At 35.5% G+C, this 20736-nt stretch overlaps 1 protein-coding gene across 1 annotated transcript in view; it reads left to right on the forward strand.

The window, feature by feature from the left end:
• The first annotated feature begins 2811 nt into the window (after positions 1 to 2811).
• Positions 2812 to 20736, forward strand: part of Il6st (interleukin 6 cytokine family signal transducer) — a 44830-nt gene continuing 26905 nt past the window's right edge. Inside the window, exons 1-3 of the mRNA XM_076857278.2 lie at positions 2812 to 3019; positions 14617 to 14705; positions 19996 to 20074. Of these exons, the coding sequence (XP_076713393.1) occupies positions 20011 to 20074 (64 nt within the window). The 5' untranslated portion in view covers positions 2812 to 3019; positions 14617 to 14705; positions 19996 to 20010. The remainder of the gene's footprint in view (positions 3020 to 14616; positions 14706 to 19995; positions 20075 to 20736) is intronic.

A 20736-nucleotide genomic window follows, 5' to 3' on the forward strand; every position in this document is an offset into this window, starting at 1 on the left:
TGCCCACTTATTGATTGGCTGTGTGTGTGTGTGTATGTGTGTGTGTGTGTGTGCACCACAGTTGGCTGGGCACAATTCAGGAGCCACTTATCAAGCAGAAACAAACTTTATTTTTAGAACACACACACACACACACACACACACACACCACACAAGCTCTTCAGGAATTCCCTCAGAGCCCAACTGCCACCACAGGCTTCCCACAAGCTTCTCAACCCCCTCACTCCTCCTGCTCTTGAGGCAGATTGGCTGGGTCATGTGGGCGGAGCCAAAAAAAGTCCCCCAATGAGCAGCTTCATGATCTGAAAGGGCGGGGAAACAGCCCAATGAGCATCACCACAGAGGAGCTAATCAGGTGGCAGCTAGAAGTTTGCTCGGGCTGCTGTGAGCCAATCATCAGCTGGCAGCTGGAAGTTTGCTGGCAGCTGGAAGTTTGCTGGGGCCCCTTTGGCTGTGGCTCTCAAGGTGTGTGTAGCTCTTTATGTATTCTGGATTTATCATCTGTCAGAAAAGTTGCTAGCAAAGATTTTCTCCCATTCTATAGTTTCTCTCTTCACACTTTTCTTTTCCGTGATGCCATCCAATTTGTTAATTCTTGTTATTATTTGATGCCATCAAAATTGTTAATTCTTAGTATTATTTCCTGAACTTTAGGAGGTCCTATTGAGGAAATCATTGCCTGTGGCTACATGTTGGAGTGTTTACCCTATGTTTTCTTCTTGCTGTTACAAAATTTCTGTTCTAATTCCTAAGTATTTGATCTATTTTGAATTGACTTTTGCAGGGTGAGAGACAGGGATCTAGTCTCATTCTTCTACATATAGATAACCAGTTTTCCCAGTACCATGGGTGTAAAAGGCTGTCTTTTCTCCAGTTTATGTTTCTGGCACCTTTGTCAAGGATCAGATGACTGTATCTGTGTGGTTTGTCTCTGTGTCTTCTATTCCATTCCATTTAACAGGTCTTTCTAATGATAAATTCTTATCTGAAGGTAGTCATTTCAGGGCCAATACTTTACAGAGGTGTCTGCAAAGTCATATAAGTCCAGCAGAGTAGATGTTTCCTGCTGTCTTGTTGTTCTGAAAATTCTCTTTAATATTGATTCGTAATTTTAACCTAGATCTTTAGCCACCCACACAAAATGTGAGTTTCTTGGCAGCAGGGCCTAAGCTAAATCAATATTTTTAAAAACCCACAAAAGAACCTCACTTTTCCAACCAGTGCACCAAGGTAGGCTATTGTGTGGTTGTGTATTGATCCCCTTCTATCCACCCCAAACCCTGAGAAATATCATTTTCATCATATGCCAAGATAAAAAAAAATGTTGGGAAGCATTAACACAGAAAGCAGAGAAAAATGATAACAGCTGATATTTATTGAGCACTTACCATGTGCCAGGCACTTCATGTATTTTAATCATGTTTATTCTTTGAACAATCCTATTAGCTTGTTACCATTATCCTCATTTTGCAGATGAAGAAATTGAAAATTCTTGCTCAGTCTCAGAGATAAGCAGCAGCAGCACCAGGATTCAAATTTAGACAGTCTGGTAACGGCTTAATCACTATATATTGTCTCTAAATGTTTGCTAGCTCTTTGTAAATTTTTCCAAATTTTTATAGTTTGTCGTAGAATAAACACACCTATAAAGGGCAAAGCTAGAATACAATCTGGACTCCTTCTGCAGGTTAGATATAAGACGATAAGGAGCAGCAAGAGATTAGTACTTGAGTTGCAGTATCATTCTCAAGTTTGCCTGAGACTCCTTTAATAAATACATGTCACTGTTTTTTAAAAATTATTTATTCAGCAGCTAAGATATCATAATTTGATGTTTAATTCCATCTGAATCCTCAGCATAATGAATAACTTTAGTACTTGTTAATCCAGGGGTATAATTTGTTCATTAAACCATTATTGTCTTTCTATGGCCTGCCATTCTTCCAAGGTAGATACTGATGTTGTATTTCTTTACAGACACACCCCTTGTCTTTTAAGCTTCTCATCTTGCTTTGGAAAAAAATATGTGTATCAGCGTGAGCCTTTAGATTCATTTTCCAGGCAGCAGGGTCAGGGAGTAGGGGTGAATTCATTGAAATTGGTTTTTACTCGGTGTTTCTTTTTATCACAGATTGGGAGTTACAAACCGCAAAAAACACTTAATTTCTTGGCAGGTTACCAGTTCTGGGATTCACTGATTAATCATACCCAAACTCATTTACTAACTTTAAAAAAAAAAAAAAAAAAAAAACTATACCGTGGCAAGGTTCGTTTACAAGACTTGGACCGAAGCCGCCACCACAACCCGCGGCAATCTCCTGTTCAGTCACTGCCACCAAACCCTTCACAGTCCCCAAGGCGCTCCCACGCCTCCCCGGTCCGCTAGGGAGCAAGGCAGTCCCTCGCGGCTCGGAGTCCCTCGGGAAAGGCCACCAAGGGAGGCCGAAGGCACCGTGGTAAGACGGCAGGGTGGGAGGCGCGGGCAGCACCGCGCCTCCAGTTCATGACCTGTTATTCCACGGGAAAATGGAACATTCTGCTCTTTCCGCCCGTAAAGGGGAGGTGGGGGACGCCTTCGATCTCGTCTGGGAGAGACAAGCGCAGCCACCAGAATCCGGGATGCCGGGAGCCGCGTTACGGGAATCTCAGCCGCCTGCAGTCCCGCCTCCTCGCTGTCGGCGGCCTCTGGGCCAATGCTGGGGTGCGCTGAGACTCTCGGGAGCCAATCAGCGTACAGGCCCTGGGTGCGGGGCGGGGCGCGGCGGGGGCGCCGCGAGGCGGGGTTAGGGGAGCGCTGCGCCCTGGCGCGGGAGGAGGGCCGCGCGCCGCGTCCGCTGGGAAGGAGCTGCGGGCGACCTCGGTTCCGGCCAGCAGCTAGGGGACTCGCGGAGCTGTGGGGGACCTCTGGACTCCGCTAAGCTGAGCACCGCGCCCGCCAGGCCGACGGGTCCGGCAGGGCCTGGCGTCGAGGGGGACGCGCGCGGTGGAAACGCTGAGGATCGAGGCGCTGCGGCCTGAGGTGAGGGCCGGGGCGGGGTGAAGGAAGGGTGGTGTGGCGGGAGGGTAGGGGCTTCGTCGGCGCGGACCGGCGACCTGGCACTCGAAGGGCCTCCGTTGCGGGAGAGAGGCGGACCCGGACGCGCGCGAGTCCCGAACTTGTCAGTCTCAGCCTGGAAATCCCCACATTCCTCTCTCTCCCTGCTCCCACCTCCGAATTGTACTTCCCCAACTTTGTCACCTAGATGTCTCAATCTTAGGTACAGATCTTAACCCGATCACGCACACACTCGGCTCACAGGCTGGCACACCCTTCCGAAGCTCCCGCCCAGAACTCCCTCGGTGACCGTACCTCTAGTTATCAGATCCCACCTCTAGTTATCAGATCCCACGTTTTTCCAGTTCCCCTTAAATGCCTTTAGCCCCGTGCATGACCCTTCATTCCCTACTCTGAGTTTGATTTCTCTCCCGGATCCTTCTTTTCAACCTTAAATTGTAACAATCAGCATTGTTGTAAGTTCACAATAGTTATACATATTATTGACATTTATTTTTATCTTTTCTATGTATCGTTCTGACAAATCCCATATGCCGCTGTATCCTAAAGAACAAATCCATCTTTAAATTTTTCCTTTCTTCCCTACATTTAAAGGTTTTTCTAAGTAACAGGGTTTTGTTCTTTGTGGTTGAACATTTTTCATAACCTCACACTGAAAAAGAAATGTCAGGTTTAAAATAAGGTCTTTACTAAAGTTAGAAATAAAGCTTACCACTTTTTCCTTTTTTTCTTTAAAAGGGAACTTTTTTCGGTTTTATTTGTGTAGTTGTATAGCTGTATTCCAGCAACTATCTGCTTTAAAATAATTAATTATTATTGGAAAGGCAGGATGAACCTTCTAAAAGAATATTTAGTTTAGTTTGTTCCATGCTGTAAACAAACCCTTTAGACTGTGTGTGACTGCCAGCTTCAAGTTGGAACAACTCTTAATTTGAAATTACTGACTCAGATCATCTTATGAGCTGTTCGCCATTATCTTGATTTCCTAAATTTACTTTAATACATATTTGGAAATATTTTTTGAACTATAAACTGGAGTACTGCATTTACAAAACCAACTTGAGACTATGTTAGGCTGTGCTTTCCAAATATTTCTTTTGGGGCATAATTTGGACATTTGTTTTTCATCACAAGTGGAAGAAAAAAATTACTAAGAAGAAGTGTCAAAGATAAATTTTGTAGTAGAATATTTACCTCATCTTATATCTGTATTAATAATACTATTACTTAAGTTTCTCATAGGTAATTTAGAGCATTGTAAACATTGCTGCCAGCTAGTAAGCATATTCTTATATAACTCAAAATGTTCTCATTTTTATTTATGAGTTTCAGTGTTTTGAGTTCATTTAAATTTTTTTTCTTAAGAGAATTTGGCATTTCAGTTAAATGTTTGGGTGAATGTTGATTATTATATACCTGTGAAGTAGGTGTTACACTATCTACTTGATAGACAAGGAAACAGGCTCAGGGTCCCTCTGTAAACTAGATCTGTGTGGCTCCAAATCCTTTGCTACAAACATCTTGTGTTGACAGATTTCTCACAGAGAGTTCAGTGCTACAATTTGGTTGGGGAGCTTAAATGTAAAACCAGAACTCCTCTACACAGGTAGCCATGTTTTTTCCCCCAGAAGCTATTTCAGAGCTTCTCATTTTAATGGCAGTCAGAATTCCCTGGTATTTGCATCTTGGCTCCTAGGGAAGCATGGAATGTTCTCACAGATTTCTCCATTTCTTTTATTGCAAAGGCAATGTAATCAGAGTTGAGATTTCTGTTGAGCTTTATTATTTTATGCAACAAAACTCATCAGTTACTACCTGCTACAGGAACTCACAAGATGCCTATATGTCATCAGGACCTTCAAAGAGTTTTAAAAAATTAGGTTGACCAATGTGAAAAATTATATGGATGCAAAGCAGTTTTAATTAAATATAGAGCAATACAGAAAATGTTACAGATATTTAAGTTAAAGAGTGATCAATTAAGAATTGGAATGAACAAAGAATCTGCTGGAGTTCAGCCTTGAAACCTGGGTAAGATTTGGATAAAAGGAAAAATAGTGGGAGCCCATTTATAATATAAAACAGAGGATGTAATGTAGAATGGGAACTTAAAGAATGTAATAGAGGACTATTACATTGGCATTGCAGTTAAATGTTAGGGTGAATGTTGATTATTCATGTGAAAAGGGTCAGAAATAACTAAGGTATATTAATTACAATAGCCAATACATATTTAATGCTTATTTCCTACTGGTATCCATTGTAGGCATTTTACTCCTAATAAAGTATTTAAATATCATAACCTCTACCTCATAGGTGTATCTTTTTTACACAAAAGGAAAGCCAGGCACAGAAGGGTTAATTACCTTGCCTAGTTAATAAGTGGTAGGTCCTAAATTTGTATCTAGATAGCGTGGCTTCAGAATCCCTTAACCATACATACATATGCTTTTTCATTTGGGATACTTGAGTAACAGTGAGTAGAATAATATGGCCATACCATAGGTCTGTTAAACCCACTCTTGGGCTGAAAATGTAGCCACTTATATAGAGAGCTGGCCTAGCATGTGCAAGGCCTTGGGTTCCATCCCCAGCACAGTGATAAATAAATAAATACCCACTATTAGTTGTTTAGTGAGTACTTGAAAGATGTTAAATATCGAGATGTGTAAAATAATTATTGTGCAAAGTTATGAATCCTTTTAGGGAACTATATAAAAGTTCATTGGGAACAAAGATGTTTGTGAAAATGGGAGAAATTCCGCAGAAGAGATGTTCCATCTGAGTTATAAACAGTAAAGCTGAGTCAGGAAGGCATTGTAGAGACAGGGCATAACATATAAAGAAGCGCACACACTGAAAGAAAAAGGTATGTTAGAGGAAGTCTAGTAGTGCTGTGGCCTGAGCTCAGAATCTAGAGATGATAGGAGAGAACAATGAAAGGTAAGACCAAACTGTGAATGACATGTGAGGCCAAACAGAATGAGGAACGTCAATATTTGTTTTGCAGTTGGAAAACTACAAAAATAATTTCAGCATGATTGGAGTAAAAGCCAGATTGCTTGCAGTTCTCTCTGGAAGTGTAGTGGTGAAGTAACTTGAGGGAGAAATCTAAAGAAAGGATTTTATTTATCTGTTTTGAGGTGCTGGGGATGGAACCCAGGACCTTCCACATAGTAAGGAACTACAGTCCCCCCCCATGCCCAGCACCATTCCCCGCCCCCCCCCCCTCGCTTTTTTTTAAGAACAGAGATTTGAATATTGGGAAAGATCAACTGGAAAAAGCAGGTACTTAAAGTAGCTAAAATATTTGGCATTATTGTTCACCCTTTAAAAAGCTTTTAAGAATGAATGACAGCTTAGAGGTAGTGTTTTAGAAAGATTCATCCACTGACAATGTTCAGAATGGGAGGAAGGAAAGAGACTAGAAGTAGAAAGGTTGTTATAAGTAATGAGGTGACCAAATTAAATTGGTTGTGGTAGAGGATAAAAAGATGAGTGGGAAAGATATTGTGAAAGAAATCTGGATCAAACTTGTAACTGAGAAAAGCTAAAGTGTAATGGGCAAATAAGAGAACAGAGGACTATACTGACTCAGGCAATTGAACAGGGTGAGTTGTTTATATGTGGGGACAAAATGTAAGCCCCCGTAATTAAAAAAAAAAGAAGTGTGTATCAATATGTGTGTGCATGAACATGTATGTATATAGGTTCTGTTTTTAGGCCTTTTAAATTGATTTGAGTCAGAGGCAGAATATGCAAGATGATGACATGCTGGTGAAATTTAAAAAAAGATCCAAGCCAGAATTCTTAAAATTATTTATTTTTCAGGTAATTGTTGTAGTCACATGTATTCAAATAAACTGGCATTTTAAAAGTAGCTGCCAAATACTTTATTATTCATAGCCAGAGAATTCAGTAAAAGAGATAAGACTCAACTATATCATTTAGTTACACAGGAACCAGAAACAGTTGTCAGAAGGCTATAGATCCCCCTCCTCAAGGCTATATGGTATATTTTAGTGAAATTTAATAAGAAATAAGTTATCTGATTGATCATGAATAAGAGAACTTTGTTAATATGACTGTTGTGTAGATTATTGGGGTGTTTTTTGTTTTAATTTTTGCTTTAAAGCTTCATGTATACATATCCGAGCAGAACTTCATTCCCTTTAGCACAATAAATTCAAAATTGTTTTGCCTCAATTTTTTCATTTTCTCTTCATTAATCAGTTTCATCCTTTGCTCTAATGGAGATTGGCTTAATTGTTACTTCTGAATTGGGTTTAATGTCAGTGTCTTCCACACAGTCTTTTTCTGTTTTTGTTTTTGGCAGTACTGGGGATTGAATGCAGGGCCCTACTCTACCACTGAGCTACATCCCCAATGCCTTTTTAAATTTTATTTTGAAACAGAATCTTGTTGAGTTGCCCAGGCTGGCCTGGAATTTGGGATACTCCTGCTTCCTGAGTAGCATAATTTCTTTCATTTGGGTGTTCTGCTTTATATGTGCCCCCTCAATCCCACCACCTAGTTTAAAGTAAACTCATTAGAGCTATATGTTGTATAGCACAACTCTGGTCAGTAGACTGGTGTCCTGGGATTTTACCATTGTTAATCTTAATTGACAATTAGAATCAATGATTTATAGCTCATGTGTTTGCTGTTTTCTCTGTCTAGGAAACTCTTACCCTAATTTTCTCACTCTAAACTTTGAACTTCTTGACTATAAGAATTATTTATTTGGCTCCAATTACATTTATAATTTCTTTCTTTCCTTTTTGTTGTATTAGGGATAGAACTAAGGGGTACTTTGCCACTGAGCTACATCCCAAGCCCTTTTTATATTTTTTTATTTTGAGATAAGTTCCTGTTAAGTTGCTCAGGCTGGCCTCAAACTTTTGATTCTCCTGCTTCATCATCCCAAATTACAGGGATTATAGGCATGTGCCACAACACCCAGTTTGTCATGTTTTATTTCTTAAGCAATGTTGAGAACCTGGATGCTTATCAAAGTACACTTGAAATCTCTTCATTTGGCTAATAAAATAGTCAAAGATAATTTGTAAAAGGCCTTCTCTACTGTGAGGTCATTAATACATTTCATATTCTCTTCTGGCACACTTATAATTTTGCTTTTGTACTTAGTTCTGTAATAAATCTGGAGTGTTGTGTGCACCGGATGGAATAGGGCTCTTTGTTATTGTTTTTGTTTGTGGAACCAGTTGTCCCAGTAATATTTGTTGAATAGTCAGTCCTTTTTAGCCCATTAATATAAGATGCCTTTTTAAATATTTCAGATATTAAATTTCTCCTTTGTGTATGTATATGTGTTTGGTTCTTGTTTTTGAGATGTGATCTCACTAAGTTGCCCAGACTGGCCTCAAACTCCTGGCCTAAACTGTCCTGCCTCAGCCTTCTGAGTATCTGGAACAATAGGCACACCATTGTGCCCAGCCTATAAATTTGTATATGTCCTTGAGTCTTTTATTTTGTGCCATTAATTTCATTGTGTATTCTCCTGTACTAGTCATGTTTTAATTATTCTACCAGTGTGTCTTAATGGATGATGGTACAGCAAATATTCTCTTTATACTTTTAGCGAATTGGCTTTTGGCTATTTTAAAAATTTTTATATGAAATTTTAAATTGGTTTGCAAAATTCCCTAAGAAAACTCCTTTGCTGTTTGGGTTAAAATTGTATTGCATTTATATATTATTTTGTGAATAATTGATAGCTACTATATTTATTTATTTATTTGATTATTTGAGGTTTTATGTGTGAGAGAGAAAGAGTGGTACTGGGGATCCAATCCAGAACCTCATGAATGCTAGGCAAGCACTCTACCACTTGAACTAAATCCCTAGCATGCCCCCCTTTTACATAAAGATCTTAGACATTGTTAATGCACCTTTTAGTAAGATTTTATAGTTGTCTCCATAAAGTTCTTTCATAGTTCTGATTATATTTTCTCTAAATATTATGGTTTGGGGGGCTTTTATGAGGATTTTTTTCCTATTATAATTTCTAATTGGTTATTATTGATGTATAGGGAAGCTGTAATTTTTGACAATCTTTTGTTCAACTACTAAGTTAAACTCAATAATTCTAGTAGTTTGTCATTTTCTCATTTTTGATAGACAATCTTACCTACAATTTTTTTCTTTTTACATTTGATCTTATTTATTTTTGGTTCCCCCTTCTAGATCAGTGTTGAATAAATGTGACTGAAATCATCTTGTCTGAATCTTGACTTTAATAGGAATCTTCCAATTTTTACCTTTAAATCTATGAATGCTTACTGTAGGTTTGTTATAGTAGTACTTAAAGCAGCAACAGCAAGGTCTGTACTACTGGTAGCTGTTACCTTTATTGAGTATCTACTATCAACCAAAAGATTCTGAGCATTTTGTGTGTTGATTAATCTTTACAGCATTCCTAGGTGGTAAGTAGGTAGTGATGTTATATCCAGTTTTATAGACAAGGAAAAAAAAGTGAGGAATATTATATAACTTTTCTAAAATGAGGGTCTGAGATCAGAACACAGGCAATCTGGTTCAGATTCCTGCTCATATTTATTAAAATGATAGTCTCAAAAGAGACAAAAAGTTCTTAGTTTTCTGATGCTTTGTTATTATTTTTAAATTTTAGGTTAACAGTTATTGAATATTACCAGATGCTTTTCAAGCAACTGTTAGACTGATGTGTTGTTTTTCTTCTTTAATCTATTAATATAGTATCATTAATATCTTTTTCATTTTGAAATATGGTAGTCTGTTTCTGTCTACAGAGGCTATAATCCAAGATGTTTCAAGGACATCTGAAACCATTAATAGTACTAAACCCATAAATGCTATATATTTTATACATGCATATTTATGAATATGCATGTATAAAAATATGTATGTTAGGCACAAGAAGAAATCAACAACAATAACTAATAATAAGGTAGAACATAATAATAATATATTAAGTTATTTCAAACTTAAGAATTTTTTACTTCTGGAATTTCTATTTGATATTTTCAGGCCTTGATTGCCTATAGGTAACTGAAACCATGGAATGGAAAACCATTGCTATAGGTTTATATGCTTACATTTTTAAGCTAAGTACTTGTTAGTGTTTACATTTTGGTTTTGTTTTCAAATGTATTCAGGCTTTTTCACACAAATGTTCATAATAATTTTGACAATACTTTTGTTATGTAATTTTTATTTATTTGGTATCCAAATGTATGTACAACTTACATTTCTGACCAAGATGGAATAACAAAGAATGGATTTACTCCTATACCTGAAACAACCAAAAAACACATATAAATATGTGTGTGTGTGTGTGTGTGTGTGTGTGTGTGTGTGTGTATATATATATTTATGGTTTTTATTTTATATATATATATATATATATATATATATATATATATATATATTTAAAAAGACTGAACATCAGATGATGAAATATAATGATGTTGATTTATTTGGTTTTGGGAATTGAACCCAGGGCATCTTAACCACTGAACCACATCCCCAGTGTGCCCCCCCACACACTTTTTTAAATTTTTAGTGGTAATTTGACACAATACTTTTGTTTATTTATTTATTTATTTTTATGAGATGCTGAGGATCGAACCCAGTGCCCCACATGTGCTAGGCAAGCACTCTACCACTGAGCTACAACCCTAGCCCCCCAGCCCTTTTTATTTTTTGAGACAGGGTCTCAATTGCCAGGGGCCTCACTGAATTACTTGGACTGGCTTTGAATTTGCAATCCTGCCTCAGCCACTTAAATTATCCAGGATTACAGGCACACATCAACAGGCCAACCAAGACAGTGATCTTGAGAGATGAGAAACAAATGAGGTGAACCCTGCAGTTGCCCTTGCTCACTGCATTGAGACATTTTAAGCTATGACACAGGTAGGAAACCCAAGACTGAGACTATTGGATACTATTAATTTGAAGGATGTGTCTGGGGAGGTAAAAGTGGCTAGTAGAGTCAATAGAACAAAATAATACAGAAAAGAGGACACTACAGAGAACTTTGGAAAGGTTCAGAGGTCCCTTTCAACTATTCAGCTGATTAATGATCAGTGTGAGCATATAAAGAAACTACTGAAGGGCCAGGGGAAAAAAACTGAAAAAAAAAAAAGAATTAGAAGTAACAAGGCCTGACATTCTCACAAAGTCTGAAATAGTACCTGTTCTTACCAGCCAGGCTAGAAAACATATTGGTTCCTGGGATATTAGGGAGGATATACAAAAAAGTCTTACCTCAATAGAAGGAATATAATTAGCCCCAGATATCATCTCTAAAAAGCTCAACAAACTTCAAGTATAAGAAACATGATGAAAACTATGCTAAGGGGCATCACAAAAAGGTTGCTCAGTCGCTCAATCAAATTGATAACATATAAATCCTATACACAGACAGAGGCATAAAAAGACCTTTCATGCAAAAGAATAAAGAAAGGCATGATAGCTGATTTTTTTAAAGTGCCCACAAAACACTGATTTCAAGACTTGTAAAGCTATAATTATCAAGACAGTGTAGTAGTTGCATGAAGATAAGTAAATAGATTAATGGAACAGAACAAGATTTGGTAAACTGCAGCTCACCTCCTATTTTTATAAAGTATAATAACACAGCAATCCCCATTTATTATCTTGGCTACTTTTGTGCCACAACAGTAGATTGGCAATTGCAGCAGAAACGTCATGGCCCTCAAAGCCAAAAATGTTTACTTTCTATCCCTTTACATGAAAATTTGCCCACTCCTAGAAATGAAAAAGCACAAATAAATCTACATATATATATAAACAACTAATTTTTTTCAAAGGTGCAAAAGGCAGTTCTCTTAAGAAGGAATAGCATTTTCAAAAAATGATGCTAAAATAATTGGCTATTCATATTACAAAATGAACTAGATTTCTGCTTCATGCCCTGTATAAATATTAATTCAAATGATTCAAAGACCTAAACATAAAACATAAAACTTGGAGAAGAAAACAAGAGAAAGAAAACCTTGTGACTTTCAGAAAATATTTCTTAAATACAACACTAAAAGCAGAGTCCGTTAAAATAGACTTCATTAAATCAGACCTTCTGCTCTTCAAAAAACAATATTAAGAAGATGACTAAACCACAGGGAAAAAATTATGTGCAAATAAATTTTCTAACAAAGGCCTTGCATTCAGAATATATTTTTAAAACTTTCAAAATTTAGTGATAAGAAAACAAGAAATCTAATTAAAAAATAGACAGACTATTTGAACAGATATATCACCAAAGAGAATATATAGCTGAATACACACTTAACCAAATGACCTAGCAATTCCACTCCTGGTATTTCCTCCCCCAAAATTAAACCATCTGTCCTTACAAAGACTCGGCGCTAAATTACAGTAAATTTTGAATATACATATTCAAAAATGGAAGTGTTTCTTCATCTGACATATGTCAAGTGCTTTCTATGCTAAGTATGATTCTAGATTCTAGGAATATAGCAGGGAACAAAATAGACAAAATTTCTACCTTATATGCTTACATTCGGTTTTGGTAATATAGACAATGTATTCATTTCCTAGGGCTACTGTAACAAACTACCACAAACTGGGTGGCTTAAAGCAGCAGAAATTTATCCTCTCAAGGTTCTAGAATATAGAAATCATGAGTCTAGAAAGAAGCATTTACCTCTTCCTAGCTTCTGGTTATAGCTTTCTTAGCTTGCAGCAGCATCATTCCAGTCTCTGCCTTTTTTGTCACATGACATTTTTCTGTGTGTCTTTCTCTTCTTAAAAGGACAGCAGTCATGGCATACTAAGAGCCCATCCTATTCCAGTATGACATCTTAACTAATTACATCTGCCATGGCTTTATTGCCAAATGGGTCACATTTTAAGATATTGGGAGTTAGGACTTCAACATATCTTTAGGGGAATGTGATTAAACCCATAACATAATTAAGCAAAATAAGTACATTATATGTTATTCTAGAACAGAGGTTGGTAAACTGGCCTGTGGACCGAACCCAGCTTGCAGTCTATAAAGTTATATGGAAACAGCCATGCCTACTTGTTTGCATATTAACTATAACTGATTTTGCACTCCAGTAGCAAAGTTGCCTAATTGCACATTAAATCTAAAATTTATTATCTGACCCTTTACATAGAATATTTGCTATCCTGCATAGTAGGTCTTAAGTTTATGGAGACTAAAATAGGAAAAGAGCCAAAATAAGCAATACATTGTCATCAGGGAAGATCTCTATATTAGGGGGAATTTGAGCAAAGGCTATAAGAATTTTCTTTCCCCCAGACCTGGGAATTGAACCCAGGGGTACTTTGCCACCGAGTAACATCCCCAGTCCTTTATTTTTATTTTGAGGCATGTCTCCCTAAGTTGCTAAGATTGGTCTTGAATTTGTAGATTCTCCTGCCTTGGTCTTATGAGTTGCTGGGGTTACAGGCGAGTACCACTGCACCTGGCAGGAATTAATCTTTGTATTAATATAGATGTGCAATATATAGTGTTAAGTGAAAAAAGCAAGTAATAGAATATTTATCACTTGTGATCCTATCTTTGTAAAGTAGAAAGTATATATTTAAACAATATAAAGTTATAATGTATTCATAGAAATTTTTGCAAGGCTATTTGGTAGAATTATAGGGCATTTCCACCTGGCATTTTTCCGCTTTTCACTTAAAATTTTTAAAATATTATAAATATGGTTTCTTGTGTTATTAAATTATATCAAAGGCTTAATGTGTTTTAAACAATGATGGAGGATTCCATTCTTTGCCCAAGTTTTAACTTAACTATATTTCAAAAAGGAGCCACCACTACTCATGCTAGAATTTAACCTAATGTGTTTTAAACAGTGATGGAAGATTCCATTCTTTGACCAAGTTTTAACTTAACTATATTTCAGAAAAGGAGCCACCACTACTCATGCTAGAATTTAACCTAGCACTGAGCAAACCTTAAAATGAATTTGTGTCTACATGCATAGAATACGTTGCAGTTGGAAAATCAGCAGTTTTAATTTAGTGCTATCAAAAGACAAAAAAGTTAGGATTCTGTCAAAGCACTGCCTTGCTGCTTTTGTTGAATTCAGCAAAGCATCCCTTTCACATTTCTGTGGTATTCCATAGATATTAAGGAATTTGGAATTAAGTGTAAGTGAGCCTTAGTGTTTTCAAGTGTGTATCTAAACATACTACTGGGCTGAAGTGGTCCCAATTTCTCTGAAACTGTGACAGAAGGATCACTTGAGCCCAATAGTTTCTGGCCAGCCTGAGCAACATGGAAAAACCCTGTCTTAAAAAGAAAAAAGAAAGAAAGAAAGAAAGAAAAACGGTTTAAAAAAAAAAAAACTAGGCTATTTAATATTCTTACACAAGTGTTTTTGAGATTATTTTATTCTGAAGTTCAGAAGGTCTCTAAAATGGGATACTTTGTGCAAACCTGAAAATCTAATAGCAGATAAGGATTTTAGAAGCACATGTATAATAAATGTTACCAATATGTTGGCTTTCTGAACAAGGCTGTTCTCTCTTTACAGCAAAACCCAATAGAAAGAACATGACATTTGGAGGCAGAAGACTTAGTTTCAAATTCCTGCTCCTTCACTTACTAATTTTGTGATTTGGGGTAAGTAATTTGTCTCATCTGAACTTTTGTCTTTTCTTTGCAAAAGTCCAGTAAATAATCTCTTTCCTACCCACCTGATTCCCTAGGATAGTAGGAGAATCAAGTAAAATAATTTATGTGAAAGTATTTTGTGTAAGGTAAAATAGTATCCAAGTGTTAATGAACTCATAATTGGTTCTAGTGAAATAGAGCTGAGGGTAGATCATTTTAAGTAATTAGTTTAATTATTTAATGTAGATATGATCAGCATTTTGCAAATTTATTTAAATTAACAATGTACTATAAAAGATAACAGAAATTTTCCTCATCCTAATCCCTGTTCAACTTAATACTCAATATATGGTTTTGCTTTTTTTTTTTAAATATTTATTTTTCAGTTTTAGGTGGACACAATATATTTATTTTTATTTTTATGTGGTGTTGAGAATCGAACCCAGTGCCTCACGCACGATTTTGCTTTTTATTTTATAATTATACTTCACATGCTATTCTACAATTATAGTAGTAATTTTACCATGGTAACAAAATTCACATTGATATTCCTCCTTATGTATAATGTAATTCTGATGCATCTTTCATGGTTTTTCTTTGTTCTTGAGTTATATTTTTAAGAAAAAGAAAATAACAAAAGTCACAATTATGGGCAATAAAAATAATTTATAAGGAGTCACAACTACTAAATATTCATCAATTGTATCTCTACACTTTTCCTCCTACCTAAGAAAATCCATGGAAATCAAAGTAAATGAGAATAACAACTATAACAGTTATCTCATATTCTAATTTTTTAAATAAGTCATTCATAAACTTTGTTACTTTAACATTAATAGTAGCAAATTACTTATGATATATTTCATAGCTACTTTTAACACTGTTATGTTGAACTACCATGGTTGAAGAACTACTGTCATAGAAGAATCACTCATTTCTTTGCTTTGTCTGTCTACAAGTCATGATTTGGCTTTATAGATGTGCAGATTATAAGGAAAATAAATGTATGCAGGATTGTTGCAATATATGCATAGAAAATTATACAGAAAGTGAGGAGAGGGTAGTACTATTAATAGAATTTTAAATTGAGTGTTTACTGTCAATAAAATGAAAGGGAAAAATAAGCAGAATATTGTTAGTTCTGTCAATTTTAAAACAAGATGAGCTCCCAAATAAAGTTAGCTGTATTGCATATATTTTATAAAGTGCTGCTGTTATCTCCATCTCTTAGATTTATATATGAAATCAAGTGCTTTAATAGATGTTCCCTCTCGCATCTCAATAATAATCTTTAAAATTAAGAAACGGTACTTTGTGCTATAACTGCAAATATGAATCCCCTCTTTGCTTGTGTCCTTTTACTTGTGTCTCATGCACTGCTCAGTTAAATGAGTGCTTTGAAGTAATCATAAATATTTACACTATAATCATAAATATTTTGTTTTGAATTTTATTATAAGAATATGGTACATCAATAGAAAGATTGACAGTTTTCCAGAACTGTAGAGAAATCTTTACAATGTTAGCCGAGGTATTTGGTGGAATCAGTGGTCAGGTTCACATTACCACACATATTTTCTTTGTTTTCTGTTTTCATGAGCAGTTAAACATTGTGGCAGAATTTTCTAGTATGGGGCTATTTAAAGCGCTCCCCCCCACCACCTTTTTTTTTTTTTTTTTTTAACCTTGCATGGAATCAATTTCAGGGCCTTGTACATGTTAACAAGTGCTCTGCCACTGAACTGTGTCCCCATTCCTAAGTTAGACTATTTAAAGTTGGGGAGTAAGGGAAGAAACAGGTGGAAGAAAATGGCCTCTGCAAATTAATTCTTTTATACCTCTCCTAATGTGGTCTGAACAGTTTATTATCTGTTTTGTACAAAGTGATTTACATGGTTAGGAAATACATAGTCAAGTTAGAACTATAATTTTTAAAAATATTTATTTTTTTAATTGTAGTTGTACACAATACCTTTATTTTATTTATTTTTATATGGTGCTGAGGATCCAACCCAGGGCCTTACGCGTGCTAGGTGAGTGCTCTACTACTAAGCCACAAACCCCAGCCCCTAGAACTATATATTTAATAAAAGAATACTCTGTTCTAAGTGTAATACTGTGAAGCACCAATCAAAAAGTCCATAGTTTTACTTAGGAAAAAAAGTTTACACATTCTTTTTTATTTAAATTGTATGTTTCATAACTTGAAAGTAAGGCCTTGCACATGCTACACAAGTACTCTACCACTAAGCTACATTCCCAGCCCAAACTGTATTTTTGTATAAGTTCTAAAGTAAAATTGGTACATCATTGAAAAATTCCAAAGAAAGTATAGTAGAGAGTTTCCCTCCCACTCCAGTTTCTCAAACACCCAGTCACAGCCAACATTAAATTTTTATCTTTTCTAGAAATACTTTATTTATAAATAATGAAATGAGTATATTTTGTTTTCTTTTTAATTTTGTTTACTGACAAACAATAGCAGATATACATCCTGTGCCTTAACAATATACCTTAGATTATGTTATGTATCTATAACACAGGATTTGGGGGGTACTAATGGGGATTGAACCCAGGGGTATTTTACCAGTGAACTATATTCTCAGCCCTTTTTTGTATTTTTTTTTTTAAGACAGGTTCTTACTAAGTTGCTTAAGGCCTCAGCCTTCCAAGTAGCTGGAATTACAGGCATACGCAACCGTGCCCTGCCTAGAATTTTTTTTTTTTTAATGACTATATGTATACAGTGTTTAGGCATACCATAATTTAGTGGCCTATCAAAAAATTTTAGGTTATTTCAACCCTTTACTGTTGAAAAGAGTGCTGCAGTGAATAACATTATACATGTGTTGTTTTGCTCATATCTGAAAGAAAAAATAACTAGAAATAAAATCATTAGATTCAAATGTATATGTATTAATTTTTAACTGATATTGCAGTATGCTTTATATGGCTATGCACCTTATCTGAGTACAGCCATCTTTGTTTTTAATTAAGATCTAATTTACAAACAATATTTAGTTTTAAGTGTACGATTTATTAAGGATCTAAATTAATTTGTGCTGTAACCTGCAAGTGTCTAATGAGGCCTTTATTTTTTAGTCTCACAACAATGTTGATAACTTTCTGGAATTTATGTTTTTGTCAATATTTTTAAGTAAGAATGGTATAGAGATCGTTTTTGGTTTGTTTTTGTTTACTTTCATATGTAGTAAAGTCCAGACCTCATGAGCATACAACCCAGTGAGTTCTTAACATTGTCCAGGTCAAAATACAGAACCTGCCCCACACCCTAGAATGTTCCCTTTTGTCCTTTTCCCTACATAAAAATAGCTGCTCTTTGACCTCTATCACCAAAAGTTAAATTTTGCTTGTTTTGAACTTAATATAAGGGAAACCATGTGGGGTGTACCTTTTCAAATGTCTGGTCTGTTTCATTCTGTATTATACGTGAGATTCATACGTGCCATGTGTACTTGCAAATAATTCTTTGTTATTGTCATTTCTCAGTTACTTGAAAAAATATACCATAATGTATTTTTTTTTTTTTCTTTTTGGTGGTAGGGATTGAACCCAGAGCCTACAGGCATACTAAGCATATGCTTTGCTATTGAGGCTAGATCCCCAATCTTTACTGATAGGGAATGTTCTTCTGTATATCTTTGGAAGAATTAAGAATTGGTTTCATTTGGCTCTAAATCTTGTTTGTGTAGCTTTTGTTTGGTTATAATTGAGGTCTAATTTATAAATAGCAAAATTTACCAATTCCTGGTGTACAATTTGATAGGAAACCCATGAATCTTTTGCATTTCTGCAGTCTTCTAAGCAAAAGCCCTGACTGCCTTTTTTTCTGAACTATCTTTTCAAGTTTATTGGAAGATAGAATTGGTGTCTCCCTGTATTGCAAAGGAGGGGGGGCAGGTTTTCTAATAGCATTAGAAGACAGAGATAATGTCTCCCTCCAGAGTAAATATCAAGCATGTTTCCTGCTCATTTTTTAAAGATTTGAGTTTCTTAAGCTTGGTCTTTCTCCTGTAAGGTGCCACCTGACTCTTCACAATACCCTGTGGGAATTGGGGCTCCAGTATCTGGCACATTAAAAAGTACTGCACTTTAAAAAGTACTCTGATGACTGCTGTTGTTAAGAGTAACAAAGTTTTATGTCTGTGACTTAAGAAGTCTCATCTTTTGCCAGTATCCCTGAAACTCTGGCAGGCTAACTTGTTAGCTCAAACGTAAGGTAAAAATCTCACCTCAGAACCTTTGCAGTTCTTGACACAATTCAATGAATTTTGGCCAATGTATAGCATCTTATAGCCATCACCATAATCATGACATAGAGTATTTCTATCACTCAAAAAAGTTTATTTTGTCCCTTCTCTACTTCAGTGCAGGAAACCCCTGATCTGCCACCTGTCACCTTAGTTTTGCTACTTCTAGAATTTACTATAGATAGAATTACATAGTACAGCCTTTGTATCTGGCTTCTTTTATTCAACATAATGCTTTTGAGCTTCATTCATACTATTGCATGTATTGCTAGTATTACTAATGCATTCCCATTTATTGCTGAATACTGTTCTGGGTTACTTCCAGTTTGAGACAATTATGAGTAAAGCTATGAACACTTAATTATGTCTTCATGTAGACATGTATTTTAATTTTTCTAGGTACATTCTTAGAAGTAGAAATTTCAAGTCTTAGAGTGCTTTTAACTTGATAAAGTGGCTGCTTAATTTTTCATTCTTATCTGGGTATTTTTAATTTTCATCCCTCATTTCCAGTGAGTTTGAAAGTATCTTTCATACATTTTGTTTACTTATATTTCCTTTCCTATAAACTGCCTTTCAAATATTTTTGCTTGTTTTTCTAGTAGGTATTAGAGTTTTCTAGTGATTTATAGCCATTTTTCATATATTAGGGAATATTTTTGGTCACGTTATAAATTATAAACTCTTTTTCCACTTATCAAGTGTCTTTTAAGGTTACTAATAGTGGATTTTGCCTTGAAGAAATTGTGTCTCTGAAGTTCTTAATCTCAGTTACTGATGTATTAGACTTCATAAAATATAGAAACAGGATTGGTCTCTTAAGCTGAAAGTATAAATTATGTTTTTCAGTCATTTTATGTAATAATTTAAGCAGAAATAAAGAAAAATATCTTGAAGACTAGCTTTCTGCATTCTCATAAAAGTTTTACCACCAGTTAGAAAACAATTACACAATGGAAACAAAAAAATTGTTTTAAACTATGTGTATATAAAAATATTAAAAATAATATTAAATGTGTGTGTTACAGAAATATCTGTGCAAGATGTTGACGTTGCAGATTTGGCTAGTGAAAGCTTTGCTTATTTTCCTCACAACTGAATCTATAGGTAAGGTTAAAGAAATGCCCTACATTCTATCTCCACAAATTAGGTTTACGTGTTTTTATATAATTAAGCTTATGTTCAATAATACGTTATTATGCTTATGTGTTTATTCTTTCTAGTGTTATTGAGTGTATAATGTTGCCTTAAAATGATTTAAATAAATAAAAAATATTCTTGATGATTTGTTTTATGTAAGTTCTCATTCAGTAATCATAAATGTTATTTAGTTATTTTACAGTAACTATAAGGTGGGGAGAGCAAAAGAAAATATTAAAAGAAAAGGAGAAAAATATGTTAAATCTTAGCACTTCATTCTTGTAATTGCCAGAAATGTCTCTGAGTAGTGTGGTTGTATTACTATAATGAAGAGATAGCTGAAAAAGTACTATTTAAATTATAGTTCATAGCCTGATGCCCATCTGAGAACTGGTCATTACTGGTCCATAGTGAGATAAATGCAGAAATAAAGAACACACATTTAGAAACTCTTTTAACAATTTGGTGTAGCCAGGACATCCCAGCACAGGATTAGTGAACGTAGCAAACAAAAAGTGTAGTCTGTGATGGATTGAATAAAGGAAATACTGATCTTTCATCAAGATAGTTTAAGAAAGCTTGCTTTAAATCAGAAATCAGTCCCTCTCCAAATCATATCAATACAACTT

Source organism: Callospermophilus lateralis, chromosome 5, assembly GCF_048772815.1.
Source record: "Callospermophilus lateralis isolate mCalLat2 chromosome 5, mCalLat2.hap1, whole genome shotgun sequence".
Taxonomy (NCBI): Eukaryota; Metazoa; Chordata; class Mammalia; order Rodentia; family Sciuridae; genus Callospermophilus; species Callospermophilus lateralis.